This window comes from Copadichromis virginalis, linkage group LG8 (genome assembly GCF_057382275.1).
Source record: "Copadichromis virginalis isolate Kocher_CV1m ecotype Utaka linkage group LG8, C_Virginalis_male_GT1.1, whole genome shotgun sequence".
Lineage (NCBI taxonomy): Eukaryota > Metazoa > Chordata > Actinopteri > Cichliformes > Cichlidae > Copadichromis > Copadichromis virginalis.
The window spans coordinates 31,299,441-31,318,588 of record NC_140625.1 but is presented as its reverse complement, the minus strand read 5'-3'; the positions used below and the strand labels follow the sequence as shown (position 1 = coordinate 31,318,588).

The 19,148-nt window shown below is 45.3% G+C and overlaps 1 protein-coding gene across 3 annotated transcripts in view; it reads left to right on the top strand.

Annotated features, from left to right (window-relative positions):
* Positions 1-6,295: 6,295 nt before the first annotated feature.
* Positions 6,296-19,148, top strand: part of tcerg1l (transcription elongation regulator 1 like) — a 94,657-nt gene continuing 81,804 nt past the window's right edge. For 2 of the 3 annotated variants that reach the window (XM_085467095.1, XM_085467093.1), the window contains exons 1-4: positions 6,296-6,893; positions 8,724-8,938; positions 10,884-10,976; positions 11,078-11,228. In XM_085467095.1, the coding sequence (XP_085323221.1) occupies positions 8,738-8,938; positions 10,884-10,976; positions 11,078-11,228 (445 nt within the window). In that variant the 5' untranslated portion in view covers positions 6,296-6,893; positions 8,724-8,737. Of the gene's footprint in view, positions 6,894-8,663; positions 8,939-10,883; positions 10,977-11,077; positions 11,229-19,148 lie in introns of all 3 variants that reach the window. The other variant, XM_085467094.1, reaches the window with a different exon arrangement.

Sequence of the window (19,148 nt, the reverse complement as noted above, 5' to 3'; positions counted from 1 at the left end):
ACCAAACAGCTAAAACAGTAAATGAGAGCAGGAACACGGCTTCTGCACAAAGACGTGAACACAAAGCGCCGACGCATCAGAATCAGTGAGATGTGACTTTCTCACCGACGGCACGGACACGGTCGGGGCTGAAAGCGACAGCTCGCTGATTCTGATGTGTCGGCGGGTCGAGCTTTGTGTTCACGCCCTTTTTGCGCTGATTCTAAAGCTGCAGGTTTTATCTCTCTCCAAACAATATTGACCGAACCAGCAGCAAAAGAAGATCCAAACTATCCATCCCTCCATCCATCCATCCATCCATTCGCTTCCGCTTATCCTTTTCAGGGTCGCGGGGGGCGCTGGAGCCTATCCCAGCTGTCATAGGGCAAGAGGCGGGGTACACCCTGGACAGGTCGCCAGTCTGTCGCAGGGCCAACACACAGGGACAGACAACCATTCACACTCACATTCACACCTAGTGACAATTTGGATTATCCAGTTAACCTATCCCCACAAGCTGCATGTCTTTGGACGGTGGGAGGAAGCCGGAGTACCCGGAGAGAACCCACGCAAACACGGGGAGAACATGCAAACTCCACACAGAAAGACCCCGGCCTGATGGTGGAATTGAACTCAGGACCTTCTTGCTGTGAGGCAACAGTGCTAACCACCGTGCCACCGTGCTGCCCCCAGCACCCAAGATCCAAACTACGCTTCACATAAACATGAACTCACTCTGACTTTTGCTGTTTTGCTTCCACCACAATGCACAGCTCTCTCTCTCTCTCTCTCTCTCTCTCTCTGTTTTCTTCATTATTCGCTTGCTTGTTACACACAAGTCTACTGTTGTTTACAGCCTGTCAGCCGCTGTTTTTTTCTTTTACTTACTTCCGAAAAGAAAACCTAACTTCTGCCGTTCAATACTGAACAAATTTAAACGTTTTAAAATGATGCAAAATGCAAAACGCCGTGTCTCTAATAAAACCTCTGTAACGTTACGTTCATGTGTTGATTAATGGTTTTCTTTTGTTTTTGATGGACTGCAGAATATTTTTATAAAATCCCAGAACAGGAAAATCAGCTTCATGTTTTTCTGTTTTATCTTCAGCTACTTTGACACAAAGGCCTCGCTGTGATGCTCACACCTTTGATAAAGGCTGGAAAGTGTCAGCTTCCTTTTTATAGATACAAAAATATGTAAATGTGCTGATCTGAATTATAATATTTCTGTCTGAGGCAAAATTTCCCAGATTCAAATCGAATCGAATCGATTCGGGACCTTGTGAATCGGAATTGAATCGATTCTAGAAATTAGTGACGATACCCAGCCCTAGTTGGAAACCTGCAGTCAGCTGAGACTGAAGAATGTGACGAAACGTTTCTCCCACTGAAAACATCCAGACGAACAGAATCAACTGTTTGGCATTTACCATCCCAGCAACAGGGCAACAATATGAGAACAGGGGTCTGTCACACGAAGCGCTCCTGACATCAGCCCCACAGAATCAGAATCAGAATCAGAATGGGTTTATTGCCAGATGTTGAGGTTTACAACATTAGGAAATTGCTGCGGTGCTTCAGTGCAAACAATAAGAATTAAAGTGCTATGTAGAAAGAAAGATATGTGCATGAGATATACATTAGATATATACATGAGAATAAGAATTAAGAGTGCTACGTAGAAGGATATATACATGAGTGCAGGTGGTGATCAGTGCCAGACATGAAATGATGCAGTGACACAGCGTAGGGTCATGTGTGAGTGGCGGGGACAGTCATGTGGTTATTGTTCATGTGTCCAACAGCAGAGGGGAAGAAACTGTTCTTGTGGCGAGAGGTTCTGGTGCGAATGGACCGGAGCCTCCTGCCTGAGGGGAGCAGGTCAAACAGACTGTGTCCAGGGTGAGAAGGGTCAGCTGAGATCCGGGCTGCACGCCGCAGTGTCCTGGAGGTGTACAGGTCCTGCAGAGATGGGAGTCTGCAGCCAATCACCTTCTCAGCAGAGCGCACAACACGCTGCAGTCTCTGTTTGTCCCTGACAGTGGCTCCAGCGTACCACACGGTGATGGAGGAGGTGAGGATGGACTCGATGATTGCAGTGTAGAATTGCATCATCGTCCGTGTTGGCAGGTTGAATTTCTTCAGCTGCCTCAGGAAGTACATCCTCTGCTGGGCTTTCTTGATGACGGAGGTGATGGTGGGCTCCCACTTCAGGTCCTGGGTGATGGTGGTACCCAGGAAGCGGAATGAGTCCACAGAGGTGATGGGGGTGTCAGTCAGGATGATGGGGGGGAGTGGGGCTGTGTGCTTCCTGAAGTCCACAATAATCTCCACTGTCTTCTGGGCATTCAGCACCAGGTTGTTGTGGCTGCACCAGGACACCAGACGTTCAACCTCTCTCCTGTAGGCAGACTCGTCCCCGTCCGAGATGAGTCCAATAACGGTGGTGTCATCTGCAAACTTGATTAGCTTGACAGACTGGTGGGTGGAGGTGCAGCAGTTGGTGTACAGGGAGAAGAGCAGAGGAGAAAGAACACAGCCCTGAGGGGAGCCGGTGCTGATGGTCCGGGAGTCCGAGACATTCTTCCCCAGCCTCACGTGCTGCTTCCTGTCCGTCAGGAAGTCAGTGATCCACCGGCAGATGGGATCAGGCACATTCATCTGGGAAAGCTTGCCTCGGAGATGGTCTGGAAGGATGGTGTTGAAGGCAGAGCTGAAGTCCACAAACAGGATCCTGGCGTAGGTTCCTGGGGAGTCCAGATGCTGCAGGATGAAGTGTAGGGCCATGTTGATGGCGTCGTCTACAGACCTGTTGGCTCTATATGCAAACTGCAGGGGGTCCAGGAGGGGGGCCGTGAGGGTCTTGAGATGGGAGAGAACTAGGCGCTCAAATGACTTCATGACCACAGATGTCAGAGCCACGGGTCTGTAGTCATTTAGTCCAGTGATCCTAGGTTTCTTGGGGACAGGGATTATGGTGGAGGACTTGAAGCAGGCAGGCACATGACATGCCTGCAGTGAGGAGTTGAAGATGCCAGAAAACACTGGGGCCAGCTCGTTTGCACAGTGTCTGAGGGTGGCAGGAGACACGCCGTCTGGGCCGGGAGCTTTCCGAGCATTCAGATTCTTAAACTGCTTCCTCACATCTGCTTCATGAATATGAAGAGTTGTGGTCGGAGGAGGTGGTGTGAAATCCTCTTTTGTGTGGGGTGAGGAGGGGGGTGTTGTAGGTGAACAGTTTGAAGGTGGTGATGGCTCTATGGAGGGGGGAGAGGTGGGGGAATGAGTGTCCAAAGTGTCTCTATTGTTGGGGCTGTTGGAGGTGTGAAGGCTGCCTGATGGCTCGTCTAAACGGCAGTAGAAGTCGTTAAGGGTGTTGGCCAAGAGCAAGTCATCAGTGGAGTGGGGGGTTTTAGGCTTGTAGTTTGTAATATTCCTAAAACCTTTCCACACAGAGGCCGAGTCATTCTCTGATATCTGCTGCTGCATCTTCTCAGAGTGCTGATGTTTAGCAATGTCCACTTCCTTAGTGAACCTGTACTTGGCCTCTCTGTAGCAGTCCCTGTCTCCGCTTCTGAACGCCTTACTCTTTTCCAGCCACAGCTTTTTGAGTTTAGGAGTAAACCAGGGTTTGTCATTGTTATAACTCACCCTGGTGCGTGATGGCACAATGCTGTCCTCACAGAAGTGGATATAGGAGGTGACAGTGTCCGTAAACTCGTCCAAGCTGTTAGAAGCAGCCTTCAAAGTGTCCCAGTCTGTGGTCTCCAAACACGTGCGAAGCTCCTCCACAGCCTCGTTGCTCCACAGTTTTTTGGTCCTCACGACAGGTTTGGAGAGCTTCAGCCTCTGTCTGTACGCGGGGATTAGGTGGATCATGACGTGATCAGAAAGTCCGAGTGAAGCGCGCGGCACCGCGCGATAGGCCCCGCTGATCGTGCTGTAGCAGTGATCCAATGTCCTCTCCTCTCTGGTCGGGCATTTAATATACTGTTTGTATTTCGGAAGCTCATGGCTCAGATTGGCTTTGTTAAAGTCCCCAAGAGCAATGATGAGAGAGTCCGGGTATGTCCGCTCCGTGTGGAGAATCTGCTCTGCGAGTGCGCACTGAGCTGCTCGCGCATCCGCGTCTGGCGGGATGTAAACAGCGGCCAGAGCTGATCAAGACAATAATCCAGAAATACCGATGAGGTGGAGGGCCCAAAACGTCTCTTCACTGACGTTCATCAGCAGGAAATGTAGAACGAAGTTTGCTGCTGCTCGATGGTTTTTTCACCTGACTGAAAGACGTTACTCCGAGTGATCAATAAACACATGAAGTGTTAGTACGGAGGACTTCTCTGTGTTTCCCAGGATTTTTATTTATCCTCCTCTGCACTGATCTGTCCTAGTTCCTATAAATATTTGTTCTGTGACTTTGTTTCACTGCCTCATGTGAAGTTTATTTTAATACTCGTGCCTTCAGCTGGAGTGAGTTTTTTTATGAATGCAAAGCCTCAGTCTCATTTACACCTCCACCAGGGATTAGCAGTTTTACATGAAACGGGTTAAACGTTCTCTGATATCCTCGGCTAATTTGAATTAATTAAATCAGTGGTGAAGCTCCACTCTGCTGCCAACCAGGGAAAATCATTTATTCATTTCTGAAGTTGCCAGTCATTAAGCTTCAGGCTGAATTTCAGTTTGTGCAGATTTGTCTCAGAAAATCAGATCATGTACCGAAAACAGGTTTCTGCAAACTTCCTCATTTTATCCACAGAGATCAGTTTGTCCTTTAAAATAGTGATGAGCTCAGATTTCAGTTTCTATCACAGAAAACGGGAACAAAATAGACACAATCTAGCATCTGATCCCTTAAGTTTTATGTCCTCAGTCATACTCCGTGTGAGATTTAATCTGTGACATTACTAGAAAATACTGCCGTACTGATTCATCAGAACTGTGTGTGCATGTGTGTCGATCACGAGCAAACACTCATTAGTGCGATAATGAAGACAGTTTATTCTGTACGTGTGAGTTTTTTCTGAGCACACGCACAATTTAATCCGACATATTCTGGTGACGAGTGTGTTTATTTTACCTGATATCAGTAATTGTTTCTGACTCGAGCGGCTCTGCTGTAATCTCTGCAAACACACACTGATATTGACAGACGGATTAACTGTCGCCCTTTCAGAGGAGATGCTCGCCGCTATGATCGACCTCATCATACGACATTTTTTTTTGATGACTGACGCATGGAAAAAAGACACACCAAGAATCTGTGAATGTTGGCAGATTATTTTAAAGAAACCAAAAAGTTTGGGTTAGATCGGGGGTCTCCAACTCCAGACCTCGAGGGCCGGTGTCGTGCAGGGTTTAGACGTGTCCTTGATCCAACACAGCTGATTTAAATGATTAAATGACCTCCTCAACATCTCTCGAAGTTCTCCAGAAGCCTGGTAGTGACCTAATCATGTGATTCAGGTGTGCTTACACAGGGTCACATTTAAAACCTGCAGGACGGTGGCCCACGGGGCCTGGAGTTGCCCAGCCCTGGGTTAGATTCTGTTTTCTGCCTCAAAGCTTCATTGACTGGGTCACTTTTTTATTATCTTTATACATGAAAAACAACAATGAATGAGTGGGAGATGTAAACATTCACAGATACCTGAAAAAATATCACATGTGGAGAGTTTTTCCTTTTCTTTTAGAAGGTCAGTCGTAGTGGCTCTTGGGTGCACCAGAGAACAACATGGGGTTAGCATCTCGCCCAGGGATATTTGGCACACAGACTGGAGCACACAAGGATCAAACCACCAACCTTCCAGTTGGTGGGAGACCTGCTCTACCAGCTGAGCTACAGCCAATCTGAACTATGAGGCGAGCTCAGCATACCCAGGGCACAGCGCCGCTCTCTGAATTCACTTACACCAGGGGTGGTTTTACCCTGGGTCAGCACACCTGAATCACATGATTAGTTCCTTACCAGGCCTCTGGAGAACGCCAAGACATGTTGAGGAGGTCATTTGAAGCAGCTGTGATGGATCAGGGACGCTGGCCCATGAGGCCTGAGTTCCCCCACCCCTGACTAACACCAACATCAGAATCAAAGGTAAATGGCCTGCATTTGTATAGCGCTTTTCTAGTACAGAGGCCTCCGACCAATCACAGTTTTAGATAACCACTGGCAGGAGATCCTGACCCTGCTTCTAGCCCCGCCCATTTCAGTGAACATGCAGGTTAAACTGTTGGCCAACTTAGGAAGTGCTGGGAAGGAGCTACAGGTGAAAGGCGATCAGTACCGGAGGGGGGAGGCAGGAAGCAAAACTGAAACAGTCTTTCAAAGTAAAACAGAGCACAAGAGAAGGAAACACTAACAAACAGACAATGGAAGCGGAAACAAGGTGAGCAAAACAAACAGGTGGGAGGAGACCGAAGACACGAGCACAGAAACGAGACTCACGAAAAGATGCGAGTAAAACTGATGAGGAGGACAACGGGAACCACAAACACGATAACCGCGAATAACTCAAAGCTCCTGATTTTTACGGACCATCGATTATTACACGCACACGCGCGTGAAGGGGAGCGGCTCTTTGATCTGAGAGAAGCTCAGCTCAAATCCGTTTGTACCGGACAGAGGGGGGAGGGGGGAGACTCCGTGACGACGCGGAGCTGCACGCGGGCTCCGGTGTTTTTCAACCATCAGGCATCGCAGTGACACGCGCGGTGTGTCCGTCTGGTCTGTCTGCGTCTGTCTGTCGGTATTTCACGTCATGCCGCGCGCGTGCTTTCACCTTAACCGTATTGGAGGCTGATCTGCGGACCTCCGCGAGCTGCAGCCCGAAGAACGTGACCGGAGAGCAGAGGCTCGGTCCCGCCGGTGCGAGGAGCAGTTTACCGGATAGACGCCGGAGGAGCTCCGCGGGTCGGTAGGTGACTCTTACCGGATTTACCGTGATGTTCCGGTCAGCTGCAGGTCTGCATTATCATCCTCCTCCATTCATCATCGTCATCTTCAGCAGCAGCTGTTCACAGCTGGACTCTGTTGAAGACTTTGACTTCAGATATTTTTCATCACGTTTGTTTTTATTTAAGTCTGACTTTAATAAACAGACACATACAAACTCTGTCATTAACGTGTGTGTGTGTGAGGACACCATGTTCACCGTCATGTTACATATAAAATAATATTAAGTGATTCTTTTTCAGTTGAATGTTACTATTCAGAAAAGATTCAACAGCCACATTCATGCCTGTGTGTCGGCCTGACAGCACCAACTTCACGGTTCCTAATTCTGATATGATATTTATAGTGATTACTGATCAATACCTGAGTCCAAACACTAATCTGTAATCCAAGTGTGAGAAACCTCAGGCTTACATTAAGAACTTTACAATATACAATGTGAAAAAAGAGTAAAAATCATTAGTGAAATAATAAATGATAACAGAACAGAGAGGAGTGAAATAAAAATGTATTTAATCCAATATGACGGCTGGGAGCTCAGTGTGCGTCTTTGCTGCTACACAAAATCTCATTTTCTTTTTATAATAAAATTCATTTGTTAAGAACAACAATCATGTATTGATTTACAATCATAAAATGTGACTGATGATCGATTAAAATTATAATAAAAATGATAGTTTTTATAACTGATCAGTGAAGGAAAATGTTTGAATCTGTAGTTGATCGTGTGACCTAAACTGCTGCTGCCGACCGTGTCCGTGGTGAAGAAGATGTAGGAGCACAGAGAGGAACCTGTGAGGAACATCAGTCGGAAACACGTTGTGACTGTTTGTGGTTGGACGGATTCAGTAGAAAGAAGCTTCAGCTGATCCTGATTGTAGAGGCTAAGCCTACGCTTGAAGTCTCTGAGGTGTTCGTTGGCGGGGGTGACGCGATGCCACTGTTATGAATGAAACCTGTTACAGTCCAGCAACTCCAGCCGTACTTCTCCATTTAACATCTTTATTCCACTTCCATCAGTTGCATTTGTTGTTAACAGTTCTCTTCATCCAGCACCATTCATGAGAACAGCACAGTGGTCACAAACTCTTTGCTCCTTCCCAACAACAACACACCTGCCGTTAATTACGTGCGCTACCTTAAAAACGTTCACATAGACACACCATATGGTAAAACACAAAAGGTAACAACCCATAAAAATGGCTCCTGCTCCGATCAATAAATCGCTAAAGGTTCATCAGTGTTTCAAAGAACAGGAAATGCTCGTGGTTGTCTTTCCATCAAAATGAAATTACTCACAACTCTGACAGGTGTGATGATGATTTTGAGGTGATCAGTATGATCGGATTGATAATCAGTTGGATCAGTAATGGTTTCCATGAAGAGAGTATACTAAATGCAACAGTAGAAACAGTAGAATTATATTCTATTGTTAAAGTGGTGTTCAAACACCAGTTGGAGACTTCAGTTTAACATTTAGTTCTTTAATAACTTTTAAATATTTATTGGTCTGGATTCGGAGGTGTTGGCAGCGATCCGTGGTCTGTCTGGAGGACTGATTTTGGATGAAGATGCAGTGTTTCTGTGGAAGTGTCACTTTGCGCTGATGAAGCTGATGTCACGGCTGTTGAAAGCATGTGCTCAACTCGGGTTTGACTCGTTTATGTTTTCTTTTTGTGTATTTTTTATTTGCCGATTGCTAACCTCAGCATTAACTTTTCTTTTCTTTTAGCATACGGTTTGACCCATGTGATCATACTGCTCAGCCCTAATTTGCCCGTTTGCCACTCAGATGGTGATGTCATCATGATGCTGCCAGTCACCCGGTTTAAAGGTCAGCCAGCTGGCATGGTAACCACCACCACACCCTGGCTGTCTGTAAGCACTGACCCCTCCCCCCAGTGGCTGTGGTTGGCCAGCTGGTCAGCTGCAACATACCAGGCCATGCCTCCTTTGGTGTTCTACCCCCCAGCTGTGTGGATACCTGAGCACGCACAACTGATGCAGGTAACGCTGTCTGCACATCCTGCTGTTACACACGTTTCAGTTTCCTACCACAGGCTGCTAACAGAGAAGCTCTTTGTTGAACGAATCCTCCAAAGCTGTCCCAGCACTCTACACCACAGGTGTCCAACTCCAGGCCTCGAGGGCCGGTGTCCTGCAGGGTTTAGATGTGTCCGTCATCCAACACAGCTGATTTAAATGGCTAAATGACCTCCTCAACATGTCCTGAAGTTCTCCAGAGGCCTGGCAAGGAACTAATCATGTGATTCAGGTGTGTTGACCCAGGGTGAGATCTAAACCGTGACACTGGCAGGACGCTGGCCCTCGAGGCCTGGAATCGGACACCCCCGCCCTACACCATCCTCATCGTGGTCTGGTGGAAGATTTGTTTTTAATATCAAGCAATGGCTGCCTTTCCCTCTGCTCTGTTTGAACCTGTTCTGTATAATCATTGTTAGTGTTGCCTGCTCACTCATATCTGGCACTGTTCTTGGTAGTTTGGGTGATTGGTGCTGATGTGCTCAAAGATCACTAGAAAATAATCGAATAAAAAAACCTGACAGTTTCTTCTCTTGTTTATGGGAGATCGTCATAATCAAATAATAATAATTATCAAAGAAAAGAAAAGTGAGAACTTCCAGAATTCTCAGGTAGTCCCGCACCTCCTCATACAGCAGAAGTGCAGACCGCAGAAAGCCTCAGCAGGAAGTGACAGAAAGCTTTTCACAGCTGGAAACGTTTTACTCTGCAGAGTCACGCTGGAGTCTCCTCTGAATTAACAACATTATTGATGAATTAACAGCGCTGAAGGCCCCCTGCCCTGCTGTGGACGAGTCAGGTCACACGGAGCGATGCACAAGGATTTGACTGGCTTAAAACAAGGAAACCAATCAAAAACATTGTCTGGAATTTAGGTTGCTGAATGAACGAGGCGTGTCCAGACGTAGGGACAGCTTCATTGTGTTACATGCAAATCAGTCCAACAGTTTTTCTTACATGTTGACTGCTATATATTCAGCATACACTATTTTAGTGATGCAAATATGTCCGAACGTATCCCCTCACATCAGCATTCGGATGGAATTTAATTAGCTCAAAGTGATTACATTGTGAATGAGCCGAATCATGAGCAGCGCTGACTGATTACAAGACCTTCGTTTATTTTAATGTCTCATGTTTCATCTTGTCCCTGAAAGTGATTGATTTATATGTGAAGCGAAAGGGTTAAGGACATGATTTCCTCACATCGCTTCTTCAGTTTGATCTAAAGTGTCTTTAAGTGAGTTCGGCCTCCTCTGCAGTCTAGAGATAAGATGAAACTTTAATGATCCCTGAGGGCAAAGTGAATAATCGTCTGTTAATTATCGGTGTCGTATTAATTATCTCGTGCTGCTCTTCTTTAATTCTTTCTGCATAAACTCCAGTGACAGAATTTAACATCTTATCAGCAGACCTTCTGAAGTAATTTTTCTTTTCAAAGCATGTTTGTGTCGAACAAAGAAAACTGTCTGAAATCCTGCACAGTGACATTAAATGGTGGCAAGAAAGGGAGGAGCTGCAGAGAGTTCTGAGGTTCTGTGCCTGGACTGAAAAGCCGCTGACAGATCTGGACCTCTGTGCTCTGACTGGCCTCTTTTCACTCGTGGACGATGGATGAAGGAGGTTTAGTTTTTATAGTGATAATGGATCTCTGACAGCTCCTTCACCTTGATGAAAAATCCTTTTTCCATAAGAGGATGATGAGTTCAGGTCCTCATTTTATTCTGTCAGCAGCTTCATCTGAAAGTCCTCCACTTATTTCTGCACACAGCACAAAGGTCAGGCAGGGCCAGGAGGACAAATTGGACAAATTCTCCGACAGAAGGCTGCACCAGCACCTGTCTACCTGTCTGTGTGTCTGTCTGTGTTGGTGGAGCAGGAAGTTCATCCTAATTTTTTGTGGTTTCAGTGGGAACGTCCAGCAGTTGAAGTCGTTCCTCTCGTCCAGCCGTTTTATCAGTCTTCACCTCTTCACCATCATTGTCATCATCGTTTCCCAAAGGTACGCACGCACGGACACACACACACACACACACACACACACACACACACACACACACACACACACACACATACTGGAAAATGCTAATGTTGCTACTGTAGTTGCAGATCACTGATACCTGGTTCTCACCAGAGGAAGTGGGGGTGTTTCCAAGGAGACAGAAGCGCCTCCTATTAACCAATCGGATAATCCCGAGATCACGTAGACAAACCTCTGCGGCCAACCTGCTGTTGTTCCCTCCTCAGCTCTCAGGTAAGACAACACCTGCTGCAGATGTTGTGTTCGTGCTGGCCATCTTTTACAGTTTTATCTGGTGAGGATGCAGAAACGTGACAAACCAGGTGTCATGTGACATTTCTGTTCACTGAGTCATGTGACCTCTCAGTTCTTTACCTGCGATCAGTACAGTTGGAGTCAGGTATGTTTCCTTTATGAATCCACCTGATTATTCTGATCTGTTTGTTTAAACCAGCCCAGAGAGTTTAAGATTACACGCAGTTCATCCAATCAGATCAGGGACCTTCACGTCGAGGCGGGGCTTCTCATCTGGTCCTGTGCATTTAATCTGAAAGGCTCTGTGTAAAGGCCCGGCTAATCTGGAATCGAACCAACAACCACTGGAGGTTGGAGGTGTTTCAGGGATGCTGGATTCTCATTTGCCATGTTGCCATGACAACACGGCTCATTTCTGAGAGCTGAGTGGCTGTAGCTCGCTGCTCCGAGGTGAATGTGTTTTTACTCTCTCTCACACACACACACACGTACTGGTGTCAGTGTAATGGGAAGATGATTGGTCCATTTGAAATTACCCAATGAAGCATGATGGGAAATGTGTGCTATTCAGCCCTGAGACCGCAGGCATGTGTATTGATGAGCAGAAAAACCGTGACGGACATATGAACGAACGAGGTGGCGGTCTTATTTAAAGGTGGTGTTATTAGATAGACTGAATGATGGTAGGCCTATGTGAATGTGAATCGGTTCTGTTCTGACTCAGGTGGTGTCTGCGCTTTGGAATCAGCCTCACAGGGTGGGGTGGCTGTAAACAGTGAAATGTTTAAATGTTGGTTAAACATCAGCCTGCTGATCTTCTCCTTACATGAAGGAGGGTCAGAAGCTCGTATCAACTTCACTGATATTCACAGTGTTATTGCCCCTTGAAGTGGGTTCAACTCTTCAGGAGACAAAAGTGAGTGTATACACTCTTAAATTTCTCCGGCAGCATGGCCTCGCCCAAGTAGGTTTGCCCCTGAATTGCCTCCTGCATTCCTGATTTTGTTGGTCTTCAATCCTCATGTCCTCACTTGTCTATACTATGGTGGGAGGTTAAGAAAAAATATTTTACTTGTACTTTTCGCTCCACTGCACTATTTGACAGATTTACTGTCCATTGCCCTAATACATGAGCATGGGCTGGGCCAGAAGTAACTGACCAGATGATTACAAAGAACGGCTGGGAGTATAGAGACTGAGGAGGTTGGTGAGATAGTCAGGGGCAAGGTTGATTAGGCATTTGAAAGTAGGCAGCAGAACTTTAAAATCAATACGAAATTTAATAGGCAGCCAATGTAAGTCAGAGAGCACTGGAGTAATACAGGCAAACTTTCTAGTTCCGGTTAGGAGACGATCGCAGCTTTCTTTTTTTTTTTTTTTTTCTTTTTTAAATGACATCAGAAACAGCAGTATGCGACATTACGTGATGGCAGAGCTTCAGTTCATCCTTTGTCATTTTTTTTTTTTTTTTTAATAAATAGGACAGGGGGAATGAATGAGAGAAAGAGGGGGAGAGAAAGAAAGAAAACCAAAGGGGAGAAGAGACGGTGAGAGGGGGGGGAAGAGAGAGAAAAAAAAAAAAGAACTCCTGGGTCACCTGTATGGAGAAAAAAAAAACAAACAAAAAAAACAAACAGAGGAGACAGCAAACAACAAAGAGCAACATAATAATAGAGAAAACAAAGCACCATCACAATAAACTAGCTAGTCATAGATATCAATATTTACTAAATAATAAACGATATTGTGCAGCACGCAAGATAGACAGCGCACAGTGTGCTTTGAGGCAGCAGCCAAGAAAGCTTTAGTCCGCGTCTGTGAATACCCATGTGTGCATACCTGTGTGGATCAGCATGCTTGCATTCCAAAGGTTTCTCCATGTAATGATCTGCTAGGGAGTGTGGGGGGGCCACAGCCCCGTCCTCCAGGGTGTGAAGCGGGTATGGAGGAGATCAAAACTCCAGACATCCAGAGGCCCCCAGAACACAAGAGACCAAGGAAGACCAACAGCAGCTTTCTGAATGAGCTGTAACCGTTGGAGGTGAGCGAGTTGGAGTCCAGAGTAGAGCGAGTTACAATAATCTAATCTGGAGGTCACAAAGGCATGTACCAGTTTTTCAAGATCTTTGTACGGTATTAAACGATTGACCATGGAAATTTGGAAGAAGCCAGATTTAACCACAGAGGAAACCTGTTTATCCAGCTTAAATGAGCTATCCAGGCAAACACCTAGATTACTTACAGTATCTGTAAGAAAGTAAGCAAAGGGAGCAAATCGGGCAGCTAGCTGGTCTCGTGGAGTGTGACTATCCTACACCATAATCTCAGTTTTCTTCTCATTTAAAATGAGAGAATTGGCTGACAGCCACTCTGTAACCTCTTTCAAGCTGTCAGACAAACGATTCAATGAAGCTGGCAGGTCATCACACTACTGGAAATAGATTTGAATGTCATCAGTATAACAGTGGTAGGAGATCTGATGTTTGTCAAAGATAGAACCCAGGGGTAGCATGTACAAGGCAACACTGGAGGGCCCAGCACAGACCCCTGTGGTACTCCACGGCAAACAGGGCAGTGGCGGATGAGTAGCAACCCATCATGAAAGAAAGTCCTACACGAGAGGTAGGATTTAAACCAAAGTGCAGAATCCTTGATGCCTATAACATGTTCCAGTCTCTCTAAAATCATTTTATGGTCTACTATATCAAAAGCAGCGGACAGATCCAATAAAATTAAAATGGCAGGGCAACCTGAGTCGGTAATTAAAAGAAGATCATTGAAAACCCTCAGCAGTGCCATTTCAGTGCTGTGGTGAGGTTTAAAACCAGACTGAAATTTGTCACTAATGTTATTTGCATTTAAGTAGGCCTGTAGTTGCAAAAGGACAGTTCTCTCTAATATTTTAGATAAAAACGGAAGTTTAGAGATAGGCCTATAATTCGCAAGGTCAGTATGGTCGAGGCTAGTTTTCTTTAGGATAGGTTGCACCACTGCATGTTTAAGTGCAGATGGGACATGGCCTGCGAGTAATGATAAATTAGCCGAGCTGAGTTTGAACTTCTCAATTGATCAATTATGCTTTAAGAGTAGAAAGTGAGATTGGTTCAGATTTGTAGAAGTTGGACGGAGATCCTCCAGGAGGACGAGGATTCACCACAGGAAGATGAGGGAGTGAGGTTTTTAGAAGTGAGATTTTCCTCGTAAAATAATTAAAAAATTGCTCACAGAGAACTGGGGAGGCAAAGTCTACTTTATCAGGGCAAGGATCGATCGCAGAATTGAAAATTTTAAACAGGACCCGGGGCTTATGGGTATTAGTCACGATGATGTCGGACAAAAAAGCCGCTTTAGAAGTCTTAACAGAGTCCTGATATATAGTGCGGCTGCTACGTAAAAGGGATACCTGAAGCTTATCTTTTTTCCACCTCCTCTCAGATTGACCACAGGTACGGCGTAACGTCTCGTATAGAGTCATTTAACTGGAGTTGAGTGGAGGATCTAGGACGCTTCATTTTCACGGGGGCCACTAGGTCCAAGGTGGTGGAGCATGCGGATAACATAGCATTCATAATCTCCAAAAGTTGATTATGTTCATCTGGACGTAGCGTTTTGAGGCAGAAATGTTTCGTCACTCATCCAGGTGACTTCTTCAGTCTCAGCTGACTGCAGGTTTCAATCTTATAAACAGTACATTGCATAATGACTGAAACCAGCCCACTGAAGGAACAATGGGCTGAGAGGTCAGTTCCTTAATCTTAATTATGCAAATTCTCATGACCACTGATCAAAACCCACTGATCAAAGACCACTGATCACTGAGTCCCATTCACAGAGTTGGGGAATGGCTGCAATCACAGCATTGTAAGATGGTGACAGATGTACCCTTAGGCCCCTCCTCCATTCAGAGATGGTCTTTCCCTTTTCACGTAAATGGCCTCCTTGACTCCGCCCTCAAACCAGCGTTCCTCCCTGTCCAGGATGTTACATCCTCATCCTTGAAAGAGTGTCCACTGGCCTGTAGGTGTAAATATAATGCAGAGTCCTGGCCTTGTGAGGTGGCTCTGCTGTGTTGTGCCATCCGCTCCGCCAGAGGTTGTTTGGTTTCCCCGATGTTTAAATCCTGGCACTTACCAGCGTACACTATGTTACTCTGTTTGTGTCGGGGACCCGATCCTTGGGGTGGACCAGTTTTTGGTGCAGTGTGTTTTGGGGTTTAAAAGCCACAGAAACCTGGTGTTTAGAAAAAATGTGTCTCAGCTGCTCCGATACTCCTGACACGTACGGGATCACTACAGATTTTCGCTTGGGCACCGGTACCGGTCCGAGGCCCGGAGGTTGGGGACCGCTGATTAAGAGGACCCGAGGGAAGCTCGGAAAGCTAAGCAGAAGTTATTTGGAGAGGAGAGTGACTCAGACGTGGCTCAAGTAGACACAGTGTGTAACTTTGCTACAGTGTAGCTGCACCACAGAGCAACACTGCAAAGTTCACTAAACACAGATGTTTACATTTTTCATTTATTTTTTATACTGCAAACATTTGCACTGTTATCAGTATTTGCACTATTTTATATTATTTTTTGACAATCTTTAAAGTCATTATTCAACACATTGTTATTGTTAAATAAATATCGTCAAATAATCGAGATCTCAATGTCAGTGAAAATAATCGTGATTATCATTTTTGCCATAATCGAGCAGCCCTAGAGCTGGGTGTCATCTGCATAACAGTGTAAATGTATGCTATGTCTTCTAATGATGCTGCCTAAGGGAAGCATGTATAATGTAAACAGAATTGGTCCTAGCACTGAACCCTGTGGAACTCCATAATTAACCTCAGTATGTGAAGAGGACTCTCCATTTACATGCACAAACTGGAGTCTATTAGATAGATATGATACAAACCACTGCAGTGCAGTACCTGTAATACCTACAGCATGTTCTAATCGCTCTAATAAGTTCAGCGTTCAATACAATCCACCCCTCACAACTCATCAGGAAACTGACAGACCTGGGCATCAGTTCCCTCATGTGCAAATGGTCACTGGACTTCCTGACCAACTGCCCCCAACATGTCCGGCTGGATAACCGCTGCTCATCTACAATCACGATGAACACCGGTGTACCACAAGGCTGTGTGATGAGCCCTTTCCTCTACTCCCTCTTCACCCACGACTGCAGACCTGCTGATGGTTCCAACACCATCATTAACTTTGCAGATGACACCAAGGTGATTGGCCTCATCAGTGACAACGATGAGGCCGCCTACAGGGAGAAGGTGGATCGTCTGGCTGAGTGGTGCGACACAAACAACCTGCTGCATAACACCGAGAAGACCAAGGAGCTCATCGTGGACTACAGGAGGAATGCTGACCCACATCCACCCATCCACATTAAGGGGACGGCTGTGGAGCGTGTGAGCAGCTTCAAGTTCCTGGGAGTCCACATCTCCGAGGATCTCACCTGGACGACCAACTGCTCCAAGCTGGTCAAGAAGGCTCACCAGCGCCTCTTCTTCTTGAGGACTCTGAGGAAGAACCACCTGTCCTCAGACATCCTGGTGAACTTCTATCGTTGCACCATCGAGAGCATCCTGACCAACTGTATAACAGTCTGGTACGGGAACTGCTCTGCCTCGGACCGGAAGGCGTTGCAGAGGGTCGTGAAAACTGCCCAGCGCATCGCCGGAGCACCACTTCCTGCCATAAAAGACATCTACAGGAAGCGGTGTCTGAAAAGGGCTGGGAAAATCATCAAAGACCCCAGTCACCCATCACATGGACTCTTCACCCTCCTGCCCTCTGGGAGGCGCTACAGGAGCCTCCGGACTAAGACCACCAGGTACCGGAACAGCTTCTTCCCCACAGCTGTCAGATTCCTGAACTCTGCCTCCTGACATCTGACCCACGTTAACTCATGGACTGAACATACACACACCCACAATGGACAACTGTACCCTCAAACACACAATAATAACATGGAGTGAACCACCACTCACAACCACCAGCACTTTATATAGCCTCTGTAGAAACTATCTACACCCTCACTTACCTTAACTGCACTACTGTATAGCTCTGTGTAAATAATCATTCTGTACATTCAATAATCTTTAATCCTACAACTGTTTACAACTTGCATAGTTCCCATTTCTGTATAGCTGTATATCTCAGATTCTGTAAAGTTATTTATTTCATATTCTGTATAGTTTTTCATATTTATATCCTGTTCATATCCTGTACATAGCTTGTACTCACTACAGCCTGTACATACTTATAGTTATAGAATATTCACAACATACTTCATACCGTGTACATTATAACATACCATAATAGACCCATTTCTGTAATATACTTGCATATCTATATTATTGCTAATATATATTGTAATATATCTATATCACTAAACCACTTCTGGGTGGATGCAAACTGCATTTCGTTGCCTTGTACCTGTGCATGTGCAATGACAATAAAGTTGAATTCTATTCTATTCTATTCTATTCTATTCTAATAGGATATTATGGTCGACAGTATCGAACGCTGCACTGAGGTCTAGCAGGACAAGCACAGAGATGAGTCCACTGTCAGAGGCCATAAGAAGATCATTTGAAAAAAAACACCTGGACTTCTTTAAGTTGCTTGAACACGTTTCACCTCTCATCCGAGAAGCTTCTTCAGTTCTGAACTGAAGAAGCTTCTCAGAATTATCTCTAATGATTGAAATTTTATTTGTGAAGAAGTTCATGAAGTCATTACTAGTTAACGTTAAAGGGATGGTTGGCTCAACAGCGCTCTGACTGTTTGCCAGCCTGGCTACAGAGCTGAAGAGAAACCTGGATTCTTATTTTCTTCAGTCAGTGATGAATAGTAAGATGTTCTGGCTTTGCGGAGGGCTTTCTTATAAAGCAGCAAACTATTTCTCCAGGCTAAACGATCTTCTAAATGAGTAATGAACCATGGGAGTTTGTGTTTGTTGTATTCTTTTCCTTTTTCTCTGTTTTTCTTTTCTTTTTTCCTTTTAGCAGTTTCTGGTTGGTTTATTCGTGTTGATAGTCCAAGGTCTTCTTAGTATTGGTATAGCTTTTGGATTCTGTTCATGTTAAAGTTTATATTTAAGTACCTGAGTTTTTGATTTAGTGTACCTCACCTCCCCTGTGTTATTTTTATCCAATTATCAAGTTTGTATGTTAGAATGTGCCGTTTACTGTTTCTTTATTTCTTACTTTGGGTTAGTCTCTGTTGGTATTTATCTCACCTGTGTTTCCCAGGTGTTTCCTCTCTGCCGCAAACACCCCTTTGTGTATGTTCAGTTGCTATCTGGTCCAAATATCTGCTTGCATGCCCTAGTGTTACCTGTTTCCATGTTTGCCTTTGTATGTGGTTTCATTTTCCCCTGTAGACTATATAACTCATTAGCTAACTGGATTTCTGTTTTGTCTTTTGGACTTTTTATCAGCCTAAACGCACAGCTCATCTGTGTCGCACTTAGCCTGGTGGAGCTTAAGGCATTATCGTCCATTTACTTACAAATCAGTTGACAGGTTTGTAAACTTGTAGCTTTAGTTTGTTTACATGAAAAAAATAAACTAAACTGAAGAAGAAGGTGTTGTCTTTATGACTATTGGAGAACTTACGGGATTTACTTTGTGGCTAGCTGCTAGCCTGTACAGACCTTTGCATATCTATAGTAACAAAGCAGATGTGGCTACTGGAAGTTTTTTAACTCAAACTTGCAGCGTACACATGGTAGTTGGTTCAGCTCAGATCACATGTACACCATGAATGAACCCCTCTGGACCAAAATCACCTCCACCAAAGGACGTTGGTGCAGTTGTTTTAGGCCACACTCGAGTGCGCATACTGTGTTCGCATCTGCACAAAAGAGTAATATACAGGGTGAACCAGA